The sequence below is a fragment of the Oreochromis niloticus genome, linkage group LG18, assembly GCF_001858045.2.
Source record: "Oreochromis niloticus isolate F11D_XX linkage group LG18, O_niloticus_UMD_NMBU, whole genome shotgun sequence".
NCBI lineage: Eukaryota > Metazoa > Chordata > Actinopteri > Cichliformes > Cichlidae > Oreochromis > Oreochromis niloticus.
The window spans coordinates 32,124,828-32,145,024 of record NC_031982.2 but is presented as its reverse complement, the minus strand read 5'-3'; the positions used below and the strand labels follow the sequence as shown (position 1 = coordinate 32,145,024).

Here is a 20,197-nt window from a genome sequence, read left to right as displayed (position 1 = left end):
ATAATCCTCTGTAATAGGAACTAATATGAGCTCATGCTTATGTGTCTCTTTGGCACACTTAGAAATTTTAATGGAGGTTAACTGGAAAATGTATTAATATTAATAATAATTCACTGTCCAACCTGAGGTCATTGGCTCAGAGTTTTATTGGCCCGTTTTTATTGACTTGTGAAAAAGATTTTGCTTTTATGGTTTTGAATATTACTGCAGTTTCATATTGTGTCACTTTCAATGTGGAAAATGTCACGAAACCCTTGAAATTAATACAGTCTAGTTCCCCCCATGCACCCTGTTAGACTCACCCCAGTTTGCTGCAGGCATCACTTCTGTGTAAAATATGCCTGCAAAGTAAACATGTAGTAGGTTAAGTTAAAAGTTCATCTGGAGATTTTTATCTGTGTTAAACAAACAGTGGTGGACGGAGCAGCTACAAAGTTTCCTTTTCTTCATATCAGAGTCTGTTGGCTTGGCAGGTGTTTCGATGAAGGAGCTTTTTCCAGTAAAATTTTAACAGTGATTACAAAAACAGAGCTGTTGTTCTCTTTCACTCTACCTGAGCTCACCATCTCAATAACAGCTGCACTCTTTGATGTAAATGAGTCTTTTTATTTGCTTTCTGTATCTTGATTTTTCTTACTTATTGTGTGCTCACTGTTTGTGTGTGTCTGTGTGCACAAACCTGGCCAAATAAAGTAAAAACAAATTCAAAGAATAAATAAGTTAGGGGTTAAGAGTCAGAATAGTTCATAATGGAAATGAGTCATGAGACGTCAGCAACCCTTATTTTTTTTTTTATATATTTCCATTTTTTGTTAAAAACTGATTCAGTGCTACTTTCACTGCACTCCTTACACCGTTGCAATATTCAAAGATGCCACTAGATGGTGCACAGCACTCAGGAGGAACCTTAAATTTGTCAGAGAAGTCCTGAAGTTAAATCCTGCAGTCGAGTTGAACACGTGTTTTGCATCTCTGTTCAGGCAGTCGGTGGAATCTCATGTCTGTTCCTGCAGTTTCACTTTTGTTGTTGTTTCAGTTCCAGCCTGAACTTTGAACTACATGATCACACAGTGGATTCTCCATGTTGTGCCAAAATCTGTTTCGAGTTTTCAACAACAGGTGTTTAAATCCACTGTTTCTCCTGTTCTATTGGGCCTGCCTGTGTTAGAGACTAAAACATTACACACATTACACTGGAGTGGGCGCTCACAACCAAACCTGACAGATCCTGGAATTATATTTTTATCTTCTGTGGAGAGATAACTGATCAAAAAATCTCTGCCCTGTATTATGTCCATGACAATTTGTTTGGGCAGAAATCTGGTTTCATTTAACACAATGTATTCACCTCAACACCTATCATGTTCATGAAGGTGTTGAGGTGTCAGAGTCTCAGGAAGGACGAATCAGACTTCAACTGTTCAGACTCAGGACTGATGACTCGGGACTGGACCTGTGTGAGATGAAGACTGATTATGGTTTCAGCTCTTTTGTCAAACTAAGTCTGAGAAAAAAATGAACTATTTTTATTATTTCCTTTTCATTTGAAGCTAAAAGATGCCACCTAAACACACAAGATATCAGTGGAAATCCCAGGACGTCCTCTATTTAGTACATGAGGACTAAAATAAGTCAAACGATATAGACTTAAAACAAATGTTACAGAGGACATAAATGCTGCTTCTCAGGAGGATAAATGTGTCAGGTTTGGTGGTGAACATAAATATTTACTTCCAGCTACACTAACCCAAACCCCGACCAGATGGTGGTGCTCTAACCTTGCTATATAAAGGCTGCTGTGTTGTTCACTCGATTAAATAAAACTGAGCACACAGTCAGACATTTTTTTCCTTATTTACTTTTTTTCGGTTCATTTTTTAAATTTCTACTTTTTTTTAAATATTATGGTTTTGTCCCAAAATATGTTTTTACCCATTTTTTTTCTTCTCTCATAAATATACATACATGCAAAGTTATTCCTAGTAACATGAAAAACTATTTTGTTGTCTTGTTTTAAAATACATTTCCATGTATTTTAAAACTTTTTCATGTACAACATGGAAAAGTATGACACTCAACACAACAACACTACATTTCTCTGTTTTAATACTTTCTGAAATCTGTGTTTTAGTGTTAGTGTCTTTTATTCACACAGTCTCAAAGAAAACTTTATGATGGTTTCTCAGTCAGTTCCCTTCATTATAGTTATTTGTGACACAGTATTTGGAACCTGGGAACATACACAGTTTAAAAATAGACTTATAAACAGAAAATTCAGAAAAATTCAAACCCATAAAAATGAATATGTATTTACAATATGTAAACTTTTTTTAACAGAAAGATTAGAAAAGGCAGTACTCTGTACTACAACATCCATCAGTAATCAGAAGGGTAAGAAATAAACTCTCCCTTCAGACACATTAATGATTCTTTCTTTCGTCTTCTTTTGTCCTTAGCTGCCAAACGGAGGTCGTCCACGAGGCCAAGACGTCGCCGCGGGTACCACAGGGTTTCCATCTTGGTCAACGATGCACTTCCAGGCCTTGTGATTTCTTGTCGTGACTTTCGCTTGCTCTTGGGTTAGACGTCATTGTTTAAGTCATTTGTTGATCGAATACTTTTTCAGCTTAACTGTATTGCCTCCATCTGCACAGGCATATGTGGACACACACGCAGACACGGGCACACACCAGTAATATTAGTGTGCAGCACAGGTGGATTTTGGTGGCAAAAACTGTCCCCCCTTTACTCATTACAGCTGTGAATTCAATCCCAGGATAATACGAGCCCGATTTAACATAAGTCATGTTACACAGCACACATCACTTTCTGTACCTAAAGCAGCTCAGAGTCTTTTGTTTGTGTGACTGATGATTCGCTCTGATCCAAAATTGGTCCTGCACAGAGAATCCTGTCAGTCCCAGTTTGTTTTTCTGAGACACTCAACATCTCTACATCAGCATAGAGGTTACGGTGAATTCTTTTTTTTTTCAACATGAATTACAGAGATGTACACACAATGATTAAAACTACCGCCACACCAACTTCTGTCACTCCAATTAAGACATTGTTTTATTGTGATTTTAAAGTTGGTCTCTTAGATTTGAGTTCATCTGCAGCTGCTGTAAAAGACAAAAAAATATTTGTTGCCAGTTGTTCAAGTCCAAAATGGATATTTGCAATACACATATTGTATTTGAGTCATAAATGAAAATTCCAGCACAAACAGTTTACAGAAGCCAACGAGTCAATTTTAGCAACACAATGAGCGCTATTGCAAAAAAAAAAAAGGTAATTAATTAACTAATATTAAATCAGCTTACCGGTGACATTGAGTTGACAGTCGTCAGAGCTGAAACCATAATCTGTCTTCACTTTACACTTGTATCGACCCGAGTCATCAGTCCTGAGTCTGGACAGTTGAAATCTGATTCGTCCTTCTCTGAGGGCGTCTTTGTCACTCTGGACTCGTCCTGAAAACTTTTCATCCTGAGACTCTGACACGTCAACACCTTCAAGAACCTGATACAGGACTGAGACTTTATCAGTTATCAGTTCACAGAGGATGTTGAGAGTTTTTGTGGATCTGTCAGGTTTGGTGGTGAACGTCCACTCCAGTGTGATGTTGTGGTTCTCCTCTGCCTGATAGGAGGTCTGTGTCACATTGACTACAAATGATCCTGTTGAGGAGACAGAGAGGGAAAGAGAGGAGCAGACACACTGAGAACTGGAACAAATCTGTTGTTGAGCTTTATTTGGAGTTCATAAAGTGAAGCTGTAAACTAACCAGAGACACATGAGGTGAGGATGATGAGCAGCAGTGTTGGGTCTGTTCCCACAAACCCAGGTAGTTCTAGAGACTTATTCATCATGAAAGAAAACAGTCGATCAATTAATTACTTGCGCCCGGGAGGCCTCATCTGTGTCCAGCACGACAATGACCCCGACGATGGCCTCCTCCTGCTGCCTTTTATTGAGACAGTTCACACAAGAAGTAACGCCCACATAGTTCTAAGACAAGGCTTTGTATGTATATGTGTGTACTTCTATATGTAAGTAGGAATGTGTGTGTGTGTGTGTGTGTGTGTGTGTGTGTGTGTGTGTGTGTGAGACCTCCTGCCGACCAAAGGGTCATAAACGCAGGAAGCTTACATCAAAAGAAGTAGATCTTCCAGATAGGATGTATCTGCAATAAAACATTACAGCCCCCCCCCCCCAACCAGAACCTCGAGAATCTGGGGGGAAGGACAGTGGAATCCCTTTAAACAGAGTTGGCAAGCATAGAAATGACAAACATTAACAATTCACTCTAACAAGCAGGATCCTGCAGATCATCTTCTCCCTGTGAGAGGAGACAGAGGTGAAGAGTCATCAACACATGAGGTCAAAGGTTTTGTACATTTCGTGATATTCTCTGTATAGTGACTGGTCTTATGATTTAAACAGGCAAATGTTCAGCATTCAAACTATAGCTGAAGAATAGATCTCCTCCGTGACGTCTTTCCTTTACAGTACAGAATCGCTGCATCTATCGCTGGCAGTGTGACTCTGAAGTGCAGTACTGTGTATCGACGATGTCGAATTGGCTACTTGATTTCACTTATCGCTGGTTATTTTTAAAACATAACACCCATGATAAACGAGGGACCGCTGTTCACAGATACTGAGAAATATAAAATTTGAATCCCTTTTCTCTTTTGCTCTAAGGCACGAGGGAAAAAATATCGACAAGTCAATGAACATCATTTACAGATATATTTGGTAAATGCCCAAGACATCTATAGAAATGTAAATTGCCACTTGATTTATCAATTTGCTTAACTTGTTTTGGACCGTAAACAAGGAGCGAATAGGACAAAGCTCCCCACAGGAGTTTCCACACTGGAAGCAGCATATGCTAACGTGCACATAGTCTATTTCCCATGTTGGGTTTTACATGTGAAACACTTTGCACTGAATTTTTTGTAAAATACAAAAAGGTTCCTTCAACCTGACAAAATGTTAGACACAATAGTGTCTAATAAATGTATCTGGGAACTTTGAGTAAAAATGTGCCTGTTGTTCTTATGAACCCTGTGTCTGAAATGTTTAGTCAGTTTCATTTTCATGTTTGTTTTCCTTTTGTCCCTGTCAAGTTTTTCCATCTTAGTCTCTGTCTCAGTGTCTGTTTCCTATCTTATTTTTGTCTTATTTTTGCCCTTTGTGCATTTAAACCCTTAGTTAGGAGTAAGTGTGGATTTTCTGTGGCAAACATGAATGAAGTTCACCTTTCAACTATGACATCGCTAAGATACGGACCTCCTCTGAAGTTGTCACAATACTAGTGATGAGCAAAGTGAGACTTTGTGAAACATTTGAAGCATTTGTGCTTGTATTGATGATTCCAAACAATCTGAAACCATCTCCACAGTGGCACCTGCTGGACAATTTGGCTATTGTCACGTCTCGATCATATTCTGTGAAACGGTGACACAGACAAGTCCTGCACAACCACTTATTATACCAGACCATAAATATCTTTGATCAATACATGTTTTGGAGAAATCCTCCAAAACAAGTTGGGTAATTAGTGGTACAATAGAGTACTAAGGTCACATTAATGAAAAGAAAAAAAATTGTGTCCATTTTGAGATTTACCTCAAAATAGTATTTTGAGAAAAGTCGTAATGTGGAAATTGCAGCTGATATTTCAAGCCAGACAAACGCCACAGCAGCTATACCCTCACAAAATGGCTCAGTGATACAACATGCATCCTCTTCATTGCACAAGGGTGTAAACATCAATATCCTTGCTTCTGTCCATTGCCAGACATTTCATTTTATACAAAACAAAACGGGCAGGTATAGCTCAGTAGGTAGATTAGTTGTCCCATGATGGCAAGGTCGGGGGTTCTAGTCCACTGAACGGCTACCCAGGGAGCAGAGCACACTCAGGGGTACCCTGAGCACACTGCAGGGTACACTGCGGTAGGGTACCCCTGAGCACACTGTTCCCTTGGCGCTTCACTGGGTGAATGGGTTAAATGCAGAGGAGTAAATTCCCTACGGGGACTAACATATACATGTTAAAACCAGAAAGTTTGTGTGTTTGTTCCCTTCTGACCAAATGCAGATTTCTGCACCACCACAGTGGCCTTATAACTCTCACCACACTGCTTATGTGCTAAAACAGAAAAAAAAAATAATAAATACCAATTCTGAAGTAGAATTTCACTAACTCATCTACACAAGTCATTTAGTAGACTTTATATAAGCCAAGAGTTTTGTCTACAAACAACTGTTAACCCCACATTTTCACTTAAAAAATCAGTAATATATATTTTTATTTATGTGGCCTCTAACAATTTAATTTAATTCTAATAATTTATATATTAATCACAGTGAGAGTGTGTGTGTCCTCCCATGCTCAGAAGTCTGGGCACTCAAGTTAACTTGCCAAGTTTGAATTAGCAACTAAGGAAGAACAAACTTGGAGTGCTTGGTATTGAGAAACAGCTCTTGTCTTTTGTGGCTCACTTTGTTGCTGCTGCAGTATTGGCTGTGACATGAACTCTGCCTCGTGTTCAGAGATCTGGGGTCCGTTCTTCGTACCTCGCTAAGTAAGTTAGCCGGATTTGAATGTTGACGATTTCGCGTGATCTTGGATCGTTCGGTTCTCCGAAGCTCATCTGGGACTTGCTGTCATAGCAACAGAGCCGCAAGAGTAAGCCTGCTCGGGAGCAGGTTTACTTTATGTAAACAGGATTAGATCGCGGCCACTCAGGTATGTCCGCTGCATTTATACGAAAGGAACAGCGATATTTCGCTACTGTTTCACCATAAATAAATATTATCAATGTAACTAAAGATAATGCAGTATTTGATGCTTTATTGCTTTCATACAGATACATACAGGTCATTTCAGAAAAAAAGGGAAATGTATTATTAATCATTCTATTATATGTATTTGATCATTCCAGATGTAATTCATATTTTAGAGTAGTAATAGTAAATTACTACGTGCAATCAAGATCAGAGACCACGCTACAAAAGCGAAGGTGGAGTTGGGAAGTCTGTTGCAGCCATGTCCTGTCCGTTTGTACGCGAGCAACCCATTGCGGAAGGTGCAAGATTGATAAGGAGGGTTTACAGAATTCAGCGTAGATTGCGGGATAGACGGGATCCTTTAGCTCAGCGCGACAGTGTGCTCATAGAGAGATATCGATTCTCCCGTGAGGGTATTATTTACTTTTCTCTCTCTCTCCCTCTCTCTCGATATATATATATCTCCCGACTTACTGTGCATGCTTCAGTCACCCCTTGCATGGGAACAGGTACAAGTGATGGAGTGTTATGTCAAACTACACACAAAAAACCCCACAATGTCAATAAATGGCACAGTACGTAAAGGGGTGTGACGAGGGGGTGCAGGACCACCACCTGTCTTTATGTGCTCTGCCCTTTTCTGGGTTGCTGTTATGAACAAACAAACAGATTATTTCAGGGTCTCTTGTCATAGACTAAAAGCAATATAAGTGATAAATATTACCATACTGTAGAATATTCCTATATTTCACTTTTACTTGTTCCCATGTTCTAGTGGGTCCTGTTGTGGCTCTAATGTGGAAGAGGATATAATGTAATATAATATAATGTGGTATAATATAATATCACATGATATAATGTAATATCATGGATCACTTACGAGTGTAATTTGTCAGCAACTTTCTGCCAGCCCTCTCTCCTTGCTTTTGCAGCCTTTGCAGTGTTCTCCTGCGTTTTAATTAAACTCTGAAACTCCTGATATCCCACAATCAAGAGTTCTTGCTCTGCTGCCGTAATACACTGAGTGCGCTCCTTCCACATCTTCGCCGACCAATCACAGGGTTGCCGATCAATGTTTCTACTATCGATGCGTAGCCCCTTTTAAGCCACCCAGTGATCTCAGATTACTTCATCCAGCTGTACTAATCGTCAACAACAGGTGCGTTCGGAGAACCGGATTAGCGAGCTCAAAGTTAGCGCGATGATTTGATCTTGGATGTGTCATTTGATCTTGGATGTAGTAAGCGAGGTACGAAGAACATCCCCCGAAGCTCGGAGCTTGCTGTCATAGCAACAGATCCGTAAGCGTAAACCTGCTTGGGAGCAGGCTTACTTTAGAGGAGATTTTCCGTTTTCGTTTTAAAAAAATAATCCCGTCCACATGTAAAGGCAGAAATGAAGGAAAACGCTGCTAGGAACATGCCAAAGCAGCAGGTGGCGCTATATTCCTAACCGTGTAAAAATGTTGGCCAATCAGAAGTCTAGAAGCCTCCGTGGGAAATAGTAAACAAAGTTGGGGCATAGAAGCAGAACCGAGTTGTATGTGTGGAGGGACAGTAACTGTGTGTGTGTATATGTTAGCATTTAAACACTGCAGAGAGTACAATTAACAGTAACAGTACTGTAGAAATTCATTTCACCAAAACAACAACGTGGCGCACACTGTGACGTCAAAAAAGGCACACACCTTTGACATTGCGTTTTCTCCGTGTTTCTCGTCCACACGTAAATGCAAAAACGGAGTTTTAGAAAATATCCACCCTGGCCGGAGTTTTTAGAAATCTCCGTTTTCAGTGACCGAAAACGCCGTTTACGTGTGGACGAAAGGTGCAAACGCATAGAAAAATCTGCGTTTTCAAAAATACCCGGGTACGTGTGGACATAGCCTCAAGCTAATGGTGTGTTTAGCTGCAGACGGAAGGCCGTCGTCTGTTGTGCAAAACAAGGAGTTTAAACTGTGATGAACGTGCTTGAGCCACGCTATGATATCTTGTTGCGCGTCCACTTCAGTGACAAGATAAACCAAGCATGTATGAGCAGGAGAAGTTTAAAGTTATGGCTGAACTGTCCCAGACATCTTCTGTTGCTCTAACTACAAATGGGTGGAGCTCCAGGGCAACGGAAAGCCACGTGACCATGACTGCTCGTTATATCACAGCGGAGTGGTAGATACAAAGCCCTGTAGATTACAGTAGATTAGATGAAACTTTATTTATCCCTCGGGTGGGTTCAAACTGAAATTCAGTTTCCAGTAGCACAGCACCGACAGAAGTTACAGAATGTGAGCAGAAATATACCATATATACACATTTATAAATACAGAGAATACAAAAGGGATAAATAGAATAAATAGGAATAAGAATATAAGGGAAAGGCACATTTCAAGTATTGTGAGTCTATTACACTGGCACTACAGCTACTTGTTTCCCCCTCCTCTGTCCCCGCTTCCCCTCCAGCGAGGAGTTAAACAGTTTGATGGCGTGTGGGACAAAGGACTTTTTAAGTCTGCTGGTCCTTGACTTTGGGAGAAGCAACCTGTCACTGAACAGACTCCTCTGGTTGTTTATGGCCGTGTGCAGAGGATGCAGAGGCTGCCCAGCATGGTCCATAATGTCCATATGCACCTTCACTTGTTTTTATATAAGTGTGTGGAATGAGTCTTCGGTTGAATTTTTTTTAATAGGCAAAAAATACTTAAATAAGTAAAAGGCGAGTGGAATTTTTGTCTTTTTTTTTTCTATTTTTGCTGATCCGAAAATTGATCCGATCTGTGACTTTAAAACCGTGATCCGATCCGAACAGTGAGATTTTTGATCCGTTGCACCACTAGTAACTTGGCTCCAAACAGACACTGACAGCAGAGAAAAAAACTGTTTACAGCTTTAAAAACAAACAATACTAGAATCCACCTGCTGGAGGCGCTGTGAACTCACTGGACCAATTCAAACAGATTAAAACACTCCTGTGTACTTTCCTCTTTCTTCAATCCTTAACATTTCAGATTATTATTTTTATCCGACTCTCATTTTCAAAGATGCATTTTGCATTTATTTACAGATTTTAATCATTTTTGGTTAAATGAATCCAAACAGTCACTTTTAAATACACTCTAAGAATTAATATGTTGTATTTACTCCACCCATTTATGTCAACTGGTTCCACACAACGGGGTTGGTGAAATATAAAATATATGATTAATTTGAACAAGACATTTTAGGTATTTTAGGTACATCTGATAACATTTGGATAATTAAATGCAAGTCAAACAAATTATGTTGTATTAGCTGAATATCGTGATGTTGATCTAATTAACATTATGTTGACTTAAATTGATGAGACTAAATAAAATGTACTCAACCAAAACAAGCTCTACTCACTCTAAGAAATTAAACGTATTTACTCCACCCAGTTATGTCAACTGCGGACTGGGTTAGTCAAATATAAAATGTATGATACTTTTAATTTGAACAAGAAATTTTAAGTATATCTGATAAATCTACTCAACCAAAGACAATAAGATGATAAAAGATTTTTTTTTTCAAGAGAATCAGTCTAATCCAACAATTCTGGACTGAAAACCAAATTAATACCTGTATGAGACAGTATACCTGATATACTAAGTGAAAAAAAGTATGAAACACCAATGTGAGAATATTTCTCTGCACAATAAGTTCATTATTCTGAGTCAACACAGAGGCGGATATTAGAGTCAGGCTTCACTCTAAACTCAGCATATACAGGTTCAGTGAAGGTGGTGTTGAATGTGTGCAGGTGGCTCAGTTTGTCAGAGGAGACACTGTAGAAGGACAGTTCCTGCAGAACAGTCCACATACACTGCTACTTTGTGAGAGAGCGCTGAGGGGAGAAGAGGGATCGCTCTTCCTATGTAATCATGATTTCCATAGTAACCCCTTTTATCACTGCAGTAGAGACTCCAGGATTGATAAGTCCTTCCAAACCTGCTTTCATCCTCTTCTCCTTTCCGTCTGATTCCTCCATAAGCTACAGCAACATGAACCTCTCCTCTCCACTCAACCTCCCAGTAACAGCGACCACTCAGACTGTTGGTACACAGCAGCTGAGGCCACTGATCAAACCTAAGATCATCACCAGGATACAGCTGATCTTCTTCCACATGTGTCACCTCCTTGTTGTTTTTAGACAGTTTGAGGTTTCTGTGTGCTGTGTTTGGATCCAGCGTCAGGTCACAGAAATCTAAAGGGAAACGTGACAAAACATGTAGGACAGTACAAAATGGTGTGAATGCAGCTCATAAATCAAAAACACACTTACATTTCTTTAGACCTGGTCTCATCCACTGGACTCCTTGAGGCTCCACACTGAAATGAGCACATTATCTTTTAGTGTGCAGACATGGCCTTTGTATTCTCTCATTCATCTTTTCTAGAGAAATAACCTTGTGTTTTATTTTATCTCCTAATAAAGTCAAACAGATAATACACTTTCTACGGTTCTAAGGTTTGATGTATCAAAGCACAATTTAAAAAAATAAATCATCATCCATACCAGGTTCTTAAATTACCTAAATACAACCTTCAGTCTGCTTTATCTTCTGCCTCCCTGTGTTTCTGTCACTACAATGAACACTGTGCTTCAAATACTATTTTCTCTTTCTGTTAACACGTGAGGATATTTCAGTTGCTTAGTTATTCAGTTCAAAAAAACCCAAATAAATATATAGAACAAAATATATTCAGAAAAGACTGCTGCGTTCATTCTGATAATAACAAAGGCTTTAGACTTTTTGAGTCTGAATCCGTTTCTGTCTTTGTCGTTGTTGCCCCAGCATTGGTCGGGAATACCTTCAAAGTCTAATTGGCTTTAAAGGTTTCTGGGAGTTTGTGACATCCAGTCTGTTCTCCAAACCGTCAAACAAAGCTAGAAGCTGGTGAAGAATTAGCTTTTATTTTCAGTTTATTCAAAAATAATTGTTTAAAAACATTTATTAACTTTTGTGAGCTAATTCTGACCAGTCACAACATAATTTTCATATTGACCAATACCTTTCTAAATCTGAGCGAACATGTCATCCTGTGCAACCTCTAAACTCAGTCTGAGTCTTTCTCCTGTTGTTTATGAGATGTTTCCACCAGAAGTGTCAGTGGGAATAACGGAGCAGGAGTGAAAGTCTTTGTGGGTCATTCATCACCATGTAAATATGATGAGGATATTGTGTGTTCAAATTCAACTGTCTAAGTGTGTGGTGAGTTCATTGAGAGAACATGTGTGTCCAGCTTGAATTCCTGTGTATATATTGTCTGTGTTTCACTGTGCTCGTTGTTGCCCCCTCCCTCTTAGTGCATGTAATCTCTGTTAGCTTGTTTGGTATCAAGTCAAGTTGTTCCTGTTATTGTTTTTGTTTTTTGTTTTGTTTCCAGCCTCAATAGAGCTACTGAGTCCTGCATGCAGAAAACAATAAAAAGTTCAATGAGAAGATAATTTTTTTCTTGATTCTCAGGAGGTTATGGCAGCAAACATTCCAATTAAGTCAATATTTATTTAATTACACTTTGAATCTGAGTACTTGATTGAACTGAGAGCATATATTATTCTTCCCAATCACAATTAAAAATAACATGTTCCTGCACAGATGACTTGTTCATGAAAATGGGAATCCTGGTGTCTCACCTGACTAAAAACAGGGAGGTAAGGCTGTGACTGTGTGGAGCATGAAGTGAGGACATAGTGAACACAGCAGGAAGCAGCAAAATTAAACTATAAATCCTGGATCACAGACCCAGAACCATCACAAAGGCACCTGTCAGATCTGGGGTTAAACACATCAAAACCTCACTTAGCAATGGCCATGTGATGTTGGTGTTTTGATTGACACAGTCTTGAAACATCAGTATCGAGGGTCCAATTCTTATCTGTTTGTTACATTCTCCTTCAAGCTGTGTATCCATCCTTGAGTTTTAACTGTGATTGTTTTTGAGTCATTCACCCACACAGTTGCCCATTTAAGTGGACATACAGACTGTTTTACTGGCAATCGGGTCAGTGGTTACCTTACAATATGCTGGAGAAAATATATATATATTTTTAGCTTTATTTGCTGTTTTCCTACCAGAGTATGTCCAGTTTCACATGTGGATCCTCCTTTAGAGCAGACAAAAGCTTCATTCCTGAGTCTTCTGGGTGATTATAGCTCAAGTCCAGCTCTTTCAAATAGGAGGGATTGGAGCGCAGAGCTTTGGCCAGAGAGGTGAAGCCTGTTTCTGTGATCTGACAGCCTGACAGCCTTCAAACACATACAACATGTCACATCATTGTAAGGAACTGCTCTGAATTTGCTGATGTTCATGCAGTCGAATGAACAGATTCTGATTTCAGTTAAAGTTGTTAAAACAACAAACAAACTGGCTTTTCTGTACTCAAATTTAAAAAAACAATAAAAAACATAATTACTTTCTGTCTTTTTTACTATGATGGACACGCTCTCATCCAAAAACGTAACATACCGATGCTATGTGACAAATCGTCTGTATGTTACACATTCGAAAAACATGAGAACCATTTCGAATAAATCTACACATGTGCATTTATTTTACTTTCTCATCATCAATTGATTTGGAAAACACTATCTGATACAACTGAGGTTGTGGTTAAGATTAGGGGTTAGATTCTGATTTCAGATGAAGTTGTTACAAAAACAAACAAACTGGCTTTTCTTCACTCAGTTTTAAAAAGAACAAAAATTGACTTTCTGTCTTTTTTGCTATGATGGACAATCATAAATGAAGTCACATTTTTCTGATTTATGAAGTGTGTGTGTTTCACTTCTACTCTACTGTTCTCTTTCAGAGCTTACACCAGAACAGAAACAACATCTTAAATCTATAAAATAATGACAGTTGTTGTGAAATATCCAAATCTCCTGACACAAAGAGTCAGCTAACCTGAGAGTTTCCAGCATACAGTGTGGACTCCCAAGTCCAACACAAAGCAGCTTCACTCCTGAGTCCTGGAGGTTGTTGTTACTCATGTCCAGCTCTCTCAGTCTGGAGGACTGAGAACTTAAAATTAAGGAAAGAGCTTCACAGCTTCTCTCTGTGAGCTTACAGCCGCTTAACCTAGAAACGTATGTATATTAGTGAACTTTTCAAAATCTTTAAATAAACACTTTAAAGCAATCTCTTGCCAGGATTAAACTGGATACTTACTGGGCTTTCTTACAGGCTTTGACCACTGGCAGCAGCTGCAGAAGAGCCTCTTCTGAAGCTGAATATTTCCTCAAGTCAAACTCATCCACACCTGTTTCTGATGACAGTAAGATGAAGACCAGAGCTGACCACTGAGCAGGAGAGAGATTAACTTTAGACAGTTGTCCTAAACTCAAGTGATGCTGGACCTCCTTCACTATAGAGTTGTCATTCAATTCATTCAGACAGTGGAGCAGATTGATGCTTTTCTCTGAAGAGAGAGTGTCATTCATTGTTTCTGTAATGTACTTGACTGCTTCCTGATTTATCTTTGAGCTGATTCCTGTTTGTGTGAGCAGGCCTTGTATGGGTTTCTGATTGGTCTGCAGTGAAAGACCAAGGAGGAAGCGAAGAAACAAGTCCCAGTGTCCATTTGAACTCTTCAAAGCCTCGTTCACAGCACTCTGGTAGAACTGTCTTACTGAAGATTCTCCAGTCTGCACTGAGGCTGTTTCTTCTTCTTTCAGCAGGTTGACACCAGAGTTGGTGAATGTCAGATGCACATAAAGAGCAGCTAAAAACTCCTGAATGCTCAGATGGACAAAGCAGAACATCTTCTCTTGGTACAGTCCTCTCTCCTCTTTAAAGACCTGTGTGAACACTCCTGAGCACACTGAGGCCTCTCTGACATTCATGCCACACTCTGTCAGGTCTGATTCATAGAAGATCAGGTTTCCTTTCTGCAGCTGCTCAAAAGCCAGTTTCCCCAGTGCTTCAATCATTATCTTACTCTCTGGACTCCAGAGAGGATCTGTCTCAGCTCCTCCATCATACTTGATGTTCTTCACTTTGGTCTGAACCATCAGGAAGTGAATGTACATCTCAGTCAGTGTCTTGGGCAGCTTTCCTCCATCCTGTTTGGTTTTTAACAAACTCTCTAGAACTGTAGCAGTGATCCAGCAGAAGATTGGGATGTGACACATGATGTGGAGGCTTCGTGATGTCTTGATGTGAGAGATTATGGTGTTGGCCTCTTCCTTGTCTCTGAGTCTCTTCCTGAAATACTCTTCCTTCTTTGGGTCAGTGAACCCTCTGACCTCTGTAACCATGTCTATATACTCAGCAGGGATCTGATTGGCTGCTGCAGGTCGTGTGGTTATCCAGATGTGAGCAGAAGGAAGCAACTTTCCCCTGATGAGGTTTGTCAGCAGCACATCCACTGATGTGGACTCTGTAACATCAGTGAGGATCTCAGTGATGTGGAAGTTCAGAGGAAGTCGACACTCATCCAGACCATCAAAGATGAACACAACTTTGAACTTTTTAAAGTTACAGATTCCTGCTTCTTTGATTTCAGTGAAGAAGTGATGAATAAATCCCACTAAGCTGAACTTTTTATCCTTCAGTAAATTCAGCTCTCTGAATGTGAATGGAAACATGAACTGGATGTCCTGGTTGGTCTTGTCTTCAGCCCAGTCCAAAGTGAACTTTTGTGTCAGGAGTGTTTTCCCGATGCCAGCCACTCCTTTGGTCAGAACTGTTCTGATTGGTTTGTCTCTTTCAGTCGAAGCTTTAAAGATGTCTTCACACCTGATTGTTGTTTCTGGTCTGTCTGGTTTCCAGGAAAACGTTTCAATCTGTCTGACCTCATGTTCAGTGTTGACCTCTCCGGTCCCTCCCTCTGTGATGCAGAGCTCTGTGTAGATCTCATTTAGAGTGGTTCGGGTTCCTGGTTTAGCGATCCCCTCAGAGACACACTGGAACTTCTTCTTTAGGTTGCATTTAAATGTTTTCTCACAAAGTGGATCAGGATTTTCTACAGGAAAGCACCAGAAACATGAGTGTTATGATTATAGAGAATATGACAATTTCATTCCTGTAAAGACTGAATTTATGAAGAGAAATCCTCTCACTGCTCTGCAGACAGTCAGCCAGCTGCTCCTGTTTCATTATTCTCAGGAAGTTAACTGCAAGTTTCAGAAATGCCTCTCTGCTGCTCCTTCTCTGCTTCTCTTCCTCACTGTCCAACACCTCCTCTTCATCCCTCTGATACTCTGAATAATCTGGATTCAGATCATTCTGCAGCTTCTTTAGCTCGTTCTTCACAAAAGTGATAATGTTTTCCTCCAGCATCTGGAAAATAAATGATACAAACTGAATTCATGAAAATCAGATCTTTATTGTAAAAATAATTTTTCACAGATTTGTTTTGTGTGTGATTTCAATTTAACAAAGGAAATAATAAAATAATAACATAAATTAAACTAAGTATTGTATTAAATTAAGTACTGGGTTATTTCATTGTAAATTTTCCAATCTTACATGTTATCTGCCCTATAATTTCCTGCAAATTCCACGTAAGTACAGGGTACTTGCACCTTATTTTAAGGTCGTGTTATAAAGTTATGCTGAAACTTTCTTTTGAAAAGTGTTTTACAAATAAAAAAAAAATAATAATTCACTGTTGAGTTATTTATGGAATTTTGCCATTATTTTATGATGATGTACATGTACAAACCTTAAATACTGAGTCCAGATCAGTTTGATGCTGCTCCTGATCAGCTCTGTGGAGACATCATGAAGACATTAGATCCATTTTGCAGATAAATACAAGCCAAAGATTAATAATAAATACAAGCCATACAAGATTTCTTCTTCTACTGTTAGATGATCACCCTGATTAAAACAAGCACTACTGTGCTGTAAAAAAAACTATTATGTTAATTTATAGACTTATTTATTTATTTGTTTTTTGGACTCCACTGGTCCAAAACTAACAGGTCAGTGATGGTTCTGTACCAGTGTTCTTGTAATGACCATATTATGCATATTTCCTGCTCATTGCATCATCACATTAAAGAAGTCAGATTCGTGTTGAAGTGTTTCATTTTAAATTTGACCTTTGTGTCTTTAAAAATACCAGCAGCAAGGAAGAGATTCTTACAGCAGCAGCTGAAGTTTTTCTGAGGAAAAAACTTATAATACACATAAACAAAATCATATCATGACACTTAGCCTACACTCGGCTACATCTGTGGTGTTCAGTGTTCAGATGCTGAACAACAAAATTATCATCTTACTACATCCTAATCCATTTTGTCTTGTTATTTCATGCAGGTCATATAAAAAAGAACCACTGGTGAAAAACGTAATGTCAATATTAAGGTTAAAAAAAAGATTTGCTGTGGTCCTTTATCAGTTTTGTTGATGATTGTCATGGTGATTGGATGGTGTGTCACTATGAATTATGAGAATCATTTAATATTTAGAGAAATCCAGCAGCTCATATCGTGGCATCCAGCAGCACACAGACAGCTGCAGATTATTTCACTTTCCTACGCATAACTGGCAACCACATCAGACTGAAACTCTTATTTACCAAATCAAAGAGTCAAACTGACTGATGACACATTCCTGCTGATTACCACATAAATTATAATCAGTGTGATGCCCAGTGCAGGGAATGCAGGACTGTTAAAATAGATTTTTTTTTTCTTTTAAATTAGCAGCCTCACTTATGGAGCTCTTTAATGTCAGAACTGAGGCCAGATGTACCACAGAGCTGTAAGGTAAATGTGAAATGTCTTACTCTTCAGCAGCAGTAGATTTAGTTCCTTTAAAGTTGACAATGTTCTCCTTTGACTGATCACTCTTCAAAGACACACAGCTGGGTCCAGGTTTAGATTCAAGGGCATCTGGTGCCTCAGTGATCCTGGTGAACAGAGAAATTACATTTTTAGCCTTCAGACACAAAAAGTACTGAATAAACTTGGAGATAGTCACAGTGATAATATCACAGTAAGGCTAAAAAGTATGATGCTCTTCATAATGTTCTCTTTAGTCTGTTTGTTTTTCCAACTGTCTTTTCTCCTTTTTGTGAACAAAGCTAAAAAATAAATAATAAATGACTAAACCAAACCTTCTCACTGTTTACTCATAGAGTTAAGATACGTTTAACATTTTGTTAACTCTTACCTCTCATCAGGAGTCAGTTTCCTGCTTTTAAAGTCAGGACGGTCTTCCTGTGGAGAGCTGAGTCTGGTCTCAGGCTCAGGAGAGTCTGGTCTGAGCAGTGAGGAAAAGGATAAGTCAGGGTTATACATATACACTTTTTTAATCTCCAGGAACATACGCTGGAAAAACTTTGCAGGGTTAAACTGAATTAACAAAAAGAGAGAGCAGGTTTGTTGTAGAGAGCTACATGTATGAAATAATTTCCGTTTTTGTTCTTTTAGCAGTGAAGATAATGTGAGGTTTAGAGTGTGATACCTTTCCATGTTGGTAAAAACCTGCAGTCACCTGATGGAAGAGAAACGTGAGAATAAAACACAGATTTTATTTTTTTTCTGTTTATTGAGATATTTCATAGGGAGAAGGTGTTCACCTGTATAAGGATAATAATATTTTTATATTATATTATATTATATTATAAATAAGGTTTCATTGTTTGTCAAAAAAATCTGAAATAAAGTGAGCTTTGTTGTCTGGCAATCAAAGAGTCAACAAACAATAATTGTGATGATTAAACTTTTTAAACAGGAGATTAAAAAGAACAAAAACATAAAAATTTACATGATATAAATCAGATCAAAGATTCACTTTTTCATCATCTTCCTGAACACTGTCTGTCTGCAGCTGTTTACTGTCTGCACTGGTATAAGATCTGATTCGGTTCTATCTCTACTAAGGTCTTGTCTTACTTTCACCACTTTATGCTTCAGGAGTTTGAGTCTGTATTTAAGTAAAAGTATTTTCCTGCTACACATCGTAGATCACATAACACACATTTTAGAAACCATGCTCTTCTTCAGCTGTCTCAGCTTTTCTTTCATTCTTAGACTTTGTGTAACCACTGCAGGATTTAAAGAAATATCTTAAAATAATACAAGAATAAAAACATTTTAATTTTTTTTCAAAAACAAATGAAATCAAATAATTCAAAGCTCACCAAATGTCCACCATTAGTGTGTTTTTTTTTTGTAGCTCACTTCCTTGTTTTTCCTCTTATACGTTAGTGATTTGAATACAGGTGCTCATTGTACTGATGACACGCCTACACTGTTAGACTGGTTAAAATGTTTAAAATCTGCCTTGTTCTGATGTTTTGCTGAATTTCCTGCCCCTGGCTACTGAATTTCATCTATCAAGTAAAGGGTTTGAGCAACTAAACATAAATTATGCAGTTACTAAATGGCGTAAAACATTTTAATTGAATAATAATTATGTTAAGAACTGTAGGGCTCTGCTTCCTGACAAAGTCAGAAATGATCCAGCCGCCTGAATCAGAAACATGATAAACTACACAGAGAGCTCATCACCCAGAGGCATTAACGGTCATGTCAAAGCACATAAAACCATCATCTGATTGTCTGAAAACAGTAAAAAACCAAATTCATGGTTCATATCTCACCTGTAGTCCTTCCAACAAAGACTGTTCTGCCTGCAGTGGGAAACCTTCAGCCTCCTCAGTCCAGGAAAGAGGTTCTCAAAGGTTCTGTGGTAACGAGCCCCTTTCAGAGGACAACATTATCCCATAAAATCAGCTGTTTTGGTTTTAGCTTCACATGATGATGTGCACTGACTGAAATATTTAACCATATTCACCAGATACCTGCATAGCTAATAATTCATTTGTAGCAGGATAGAAGACACAGAATTACAGTAAAAATAAATGACAGATAAAATACATACTTTTGCTTTGTGTCCTTCTGTCACTCTGTACCTGTTTCATCAGTCCTTACAGGACACAGAACCGAGTATATTTTCATATGCAAACACAGCTGTCACGCCCGGCTGCCTGGATCAGGTTACATCAGCCAGTTTGTTCCTCTGTTTGTGTTCACTTCAGCTTCAGTTCAGTTTTTAGCAACTTCAAAGAAACAGACAGTTATTATTAGGGTTGGTTTTATGAGTAATGTTTGAAGACAGCAGTAAAACAGGAGTAAAAAATAATAATAATTATGTGTGTGTGTGTTGACCTTGAAACGAAAAAATATGATCCTCTGTAATAGGAACTAATATGAGCTCATATTTATGTGTCTCTTTGACACAATTAGAAATGTTAATGTAGGTAAACTGGAAACTTTATTAATATTAATAATAATTCCGTGTCCAATCTCAGGTCATTGGCTCAGACGCTTTTTCTGTTTTCTTTCTCTCTACCTGAGCTCACCATCTCGGTAACAGCCCCACTCTTTGGTGTAAACGAGTCTTTATATTCGCTTTCTGTA

General features: G+C 38.6%; 2 protein-coding genes across 3 annotated transcripts in view; both read right to left on the bottom strand.

Moving 5' to 3' along the window:
- Window positions 1–3,294: 3,294 nt before the first annotated feature.
- LOC109194440 (uncharacterized) overlaps window positions 3,295–20,197 on the bottom strand; it is a 149,648-nt gene continuing 132,745 nt past the window's right edge. Inside the window, exons 3-5 of one of the 2 annotated variants that reach the window (XM_025900356.1) lie at window positions 4,321–4,342; window positions 3,788–3,821; window positions 3,295–3,680 (exon numbers count right to left, since the gene is read on the bottom strand). In XM_025900356.1, coding sequence (XP_025756141.1) covers window positions 3,310–3,680; window positions 3,788–3,821; window positions 4,321–4,342 — 427 coding nt within the window. In that variant the 3' untranslated portion in view covers window positions 3,295–3,309. The remainder of the gene's footprint in view (window positions 3,681–3,787; window positions 3,822–4,320; window positions 4,343–20,197) is intronic. The other variant, XM_025900355.1, reaches the window with a different exon arrangement.
- Window positions 10,438–19,713, bottom strand: LOC100710992 (NLR family CARD domain-containing protein 3-like). Its single transcript, XM_019347734.2, has 12 exons — window positions 19,659–19,713; window positions 19,378–19,477; window positions 18,237–18,266; window positions 17,943–18,032; window positions 17,557–17,679; window positions 16,486–16,531; window positions 15,881–16,100; window positions 13,989–15,783; window positions 13,725–13,898; window positions 12,893–13,066; window positions 11,098–11,144; window positions 10,438–11,019 (listed from the first exon to the last, which is right to left on the bottom strand). The coding sequence occupies exons 3-12, from the start codon at window positions 18,242–18,244 to the stop codon at window positions 10,589–10,591; spliced, it is 3,108 nt and encodes a 1,035-aa protein (XP_019203279.1). The 5' UTR covers window positions 18,245–18,266; window positions 19,378–19,477; window positions 19,659–19,713; the 3' UTR covers window positions 10,438–10,588.

Bases quoted from the DNA above. Each gene is read 5' to 3' on its own strand.
- LOC100710992 (XM_019347734.2), bottom strand. The intron at 16,532-17,556 runs GTAAGACATTTC...ATGTCTCCACAG, and splicing joins AAATCTACTGCTGCTGAAGA to AGCTGATCAGGAGCAGCATC. The intron at 15,784-15,880 runs GTGAGAGGATTT...GCTTTCCTGTAG, and splicing joins GGCTGACTGTCTGCAGAGCA to AAAATCCTGATCCACTTTGT.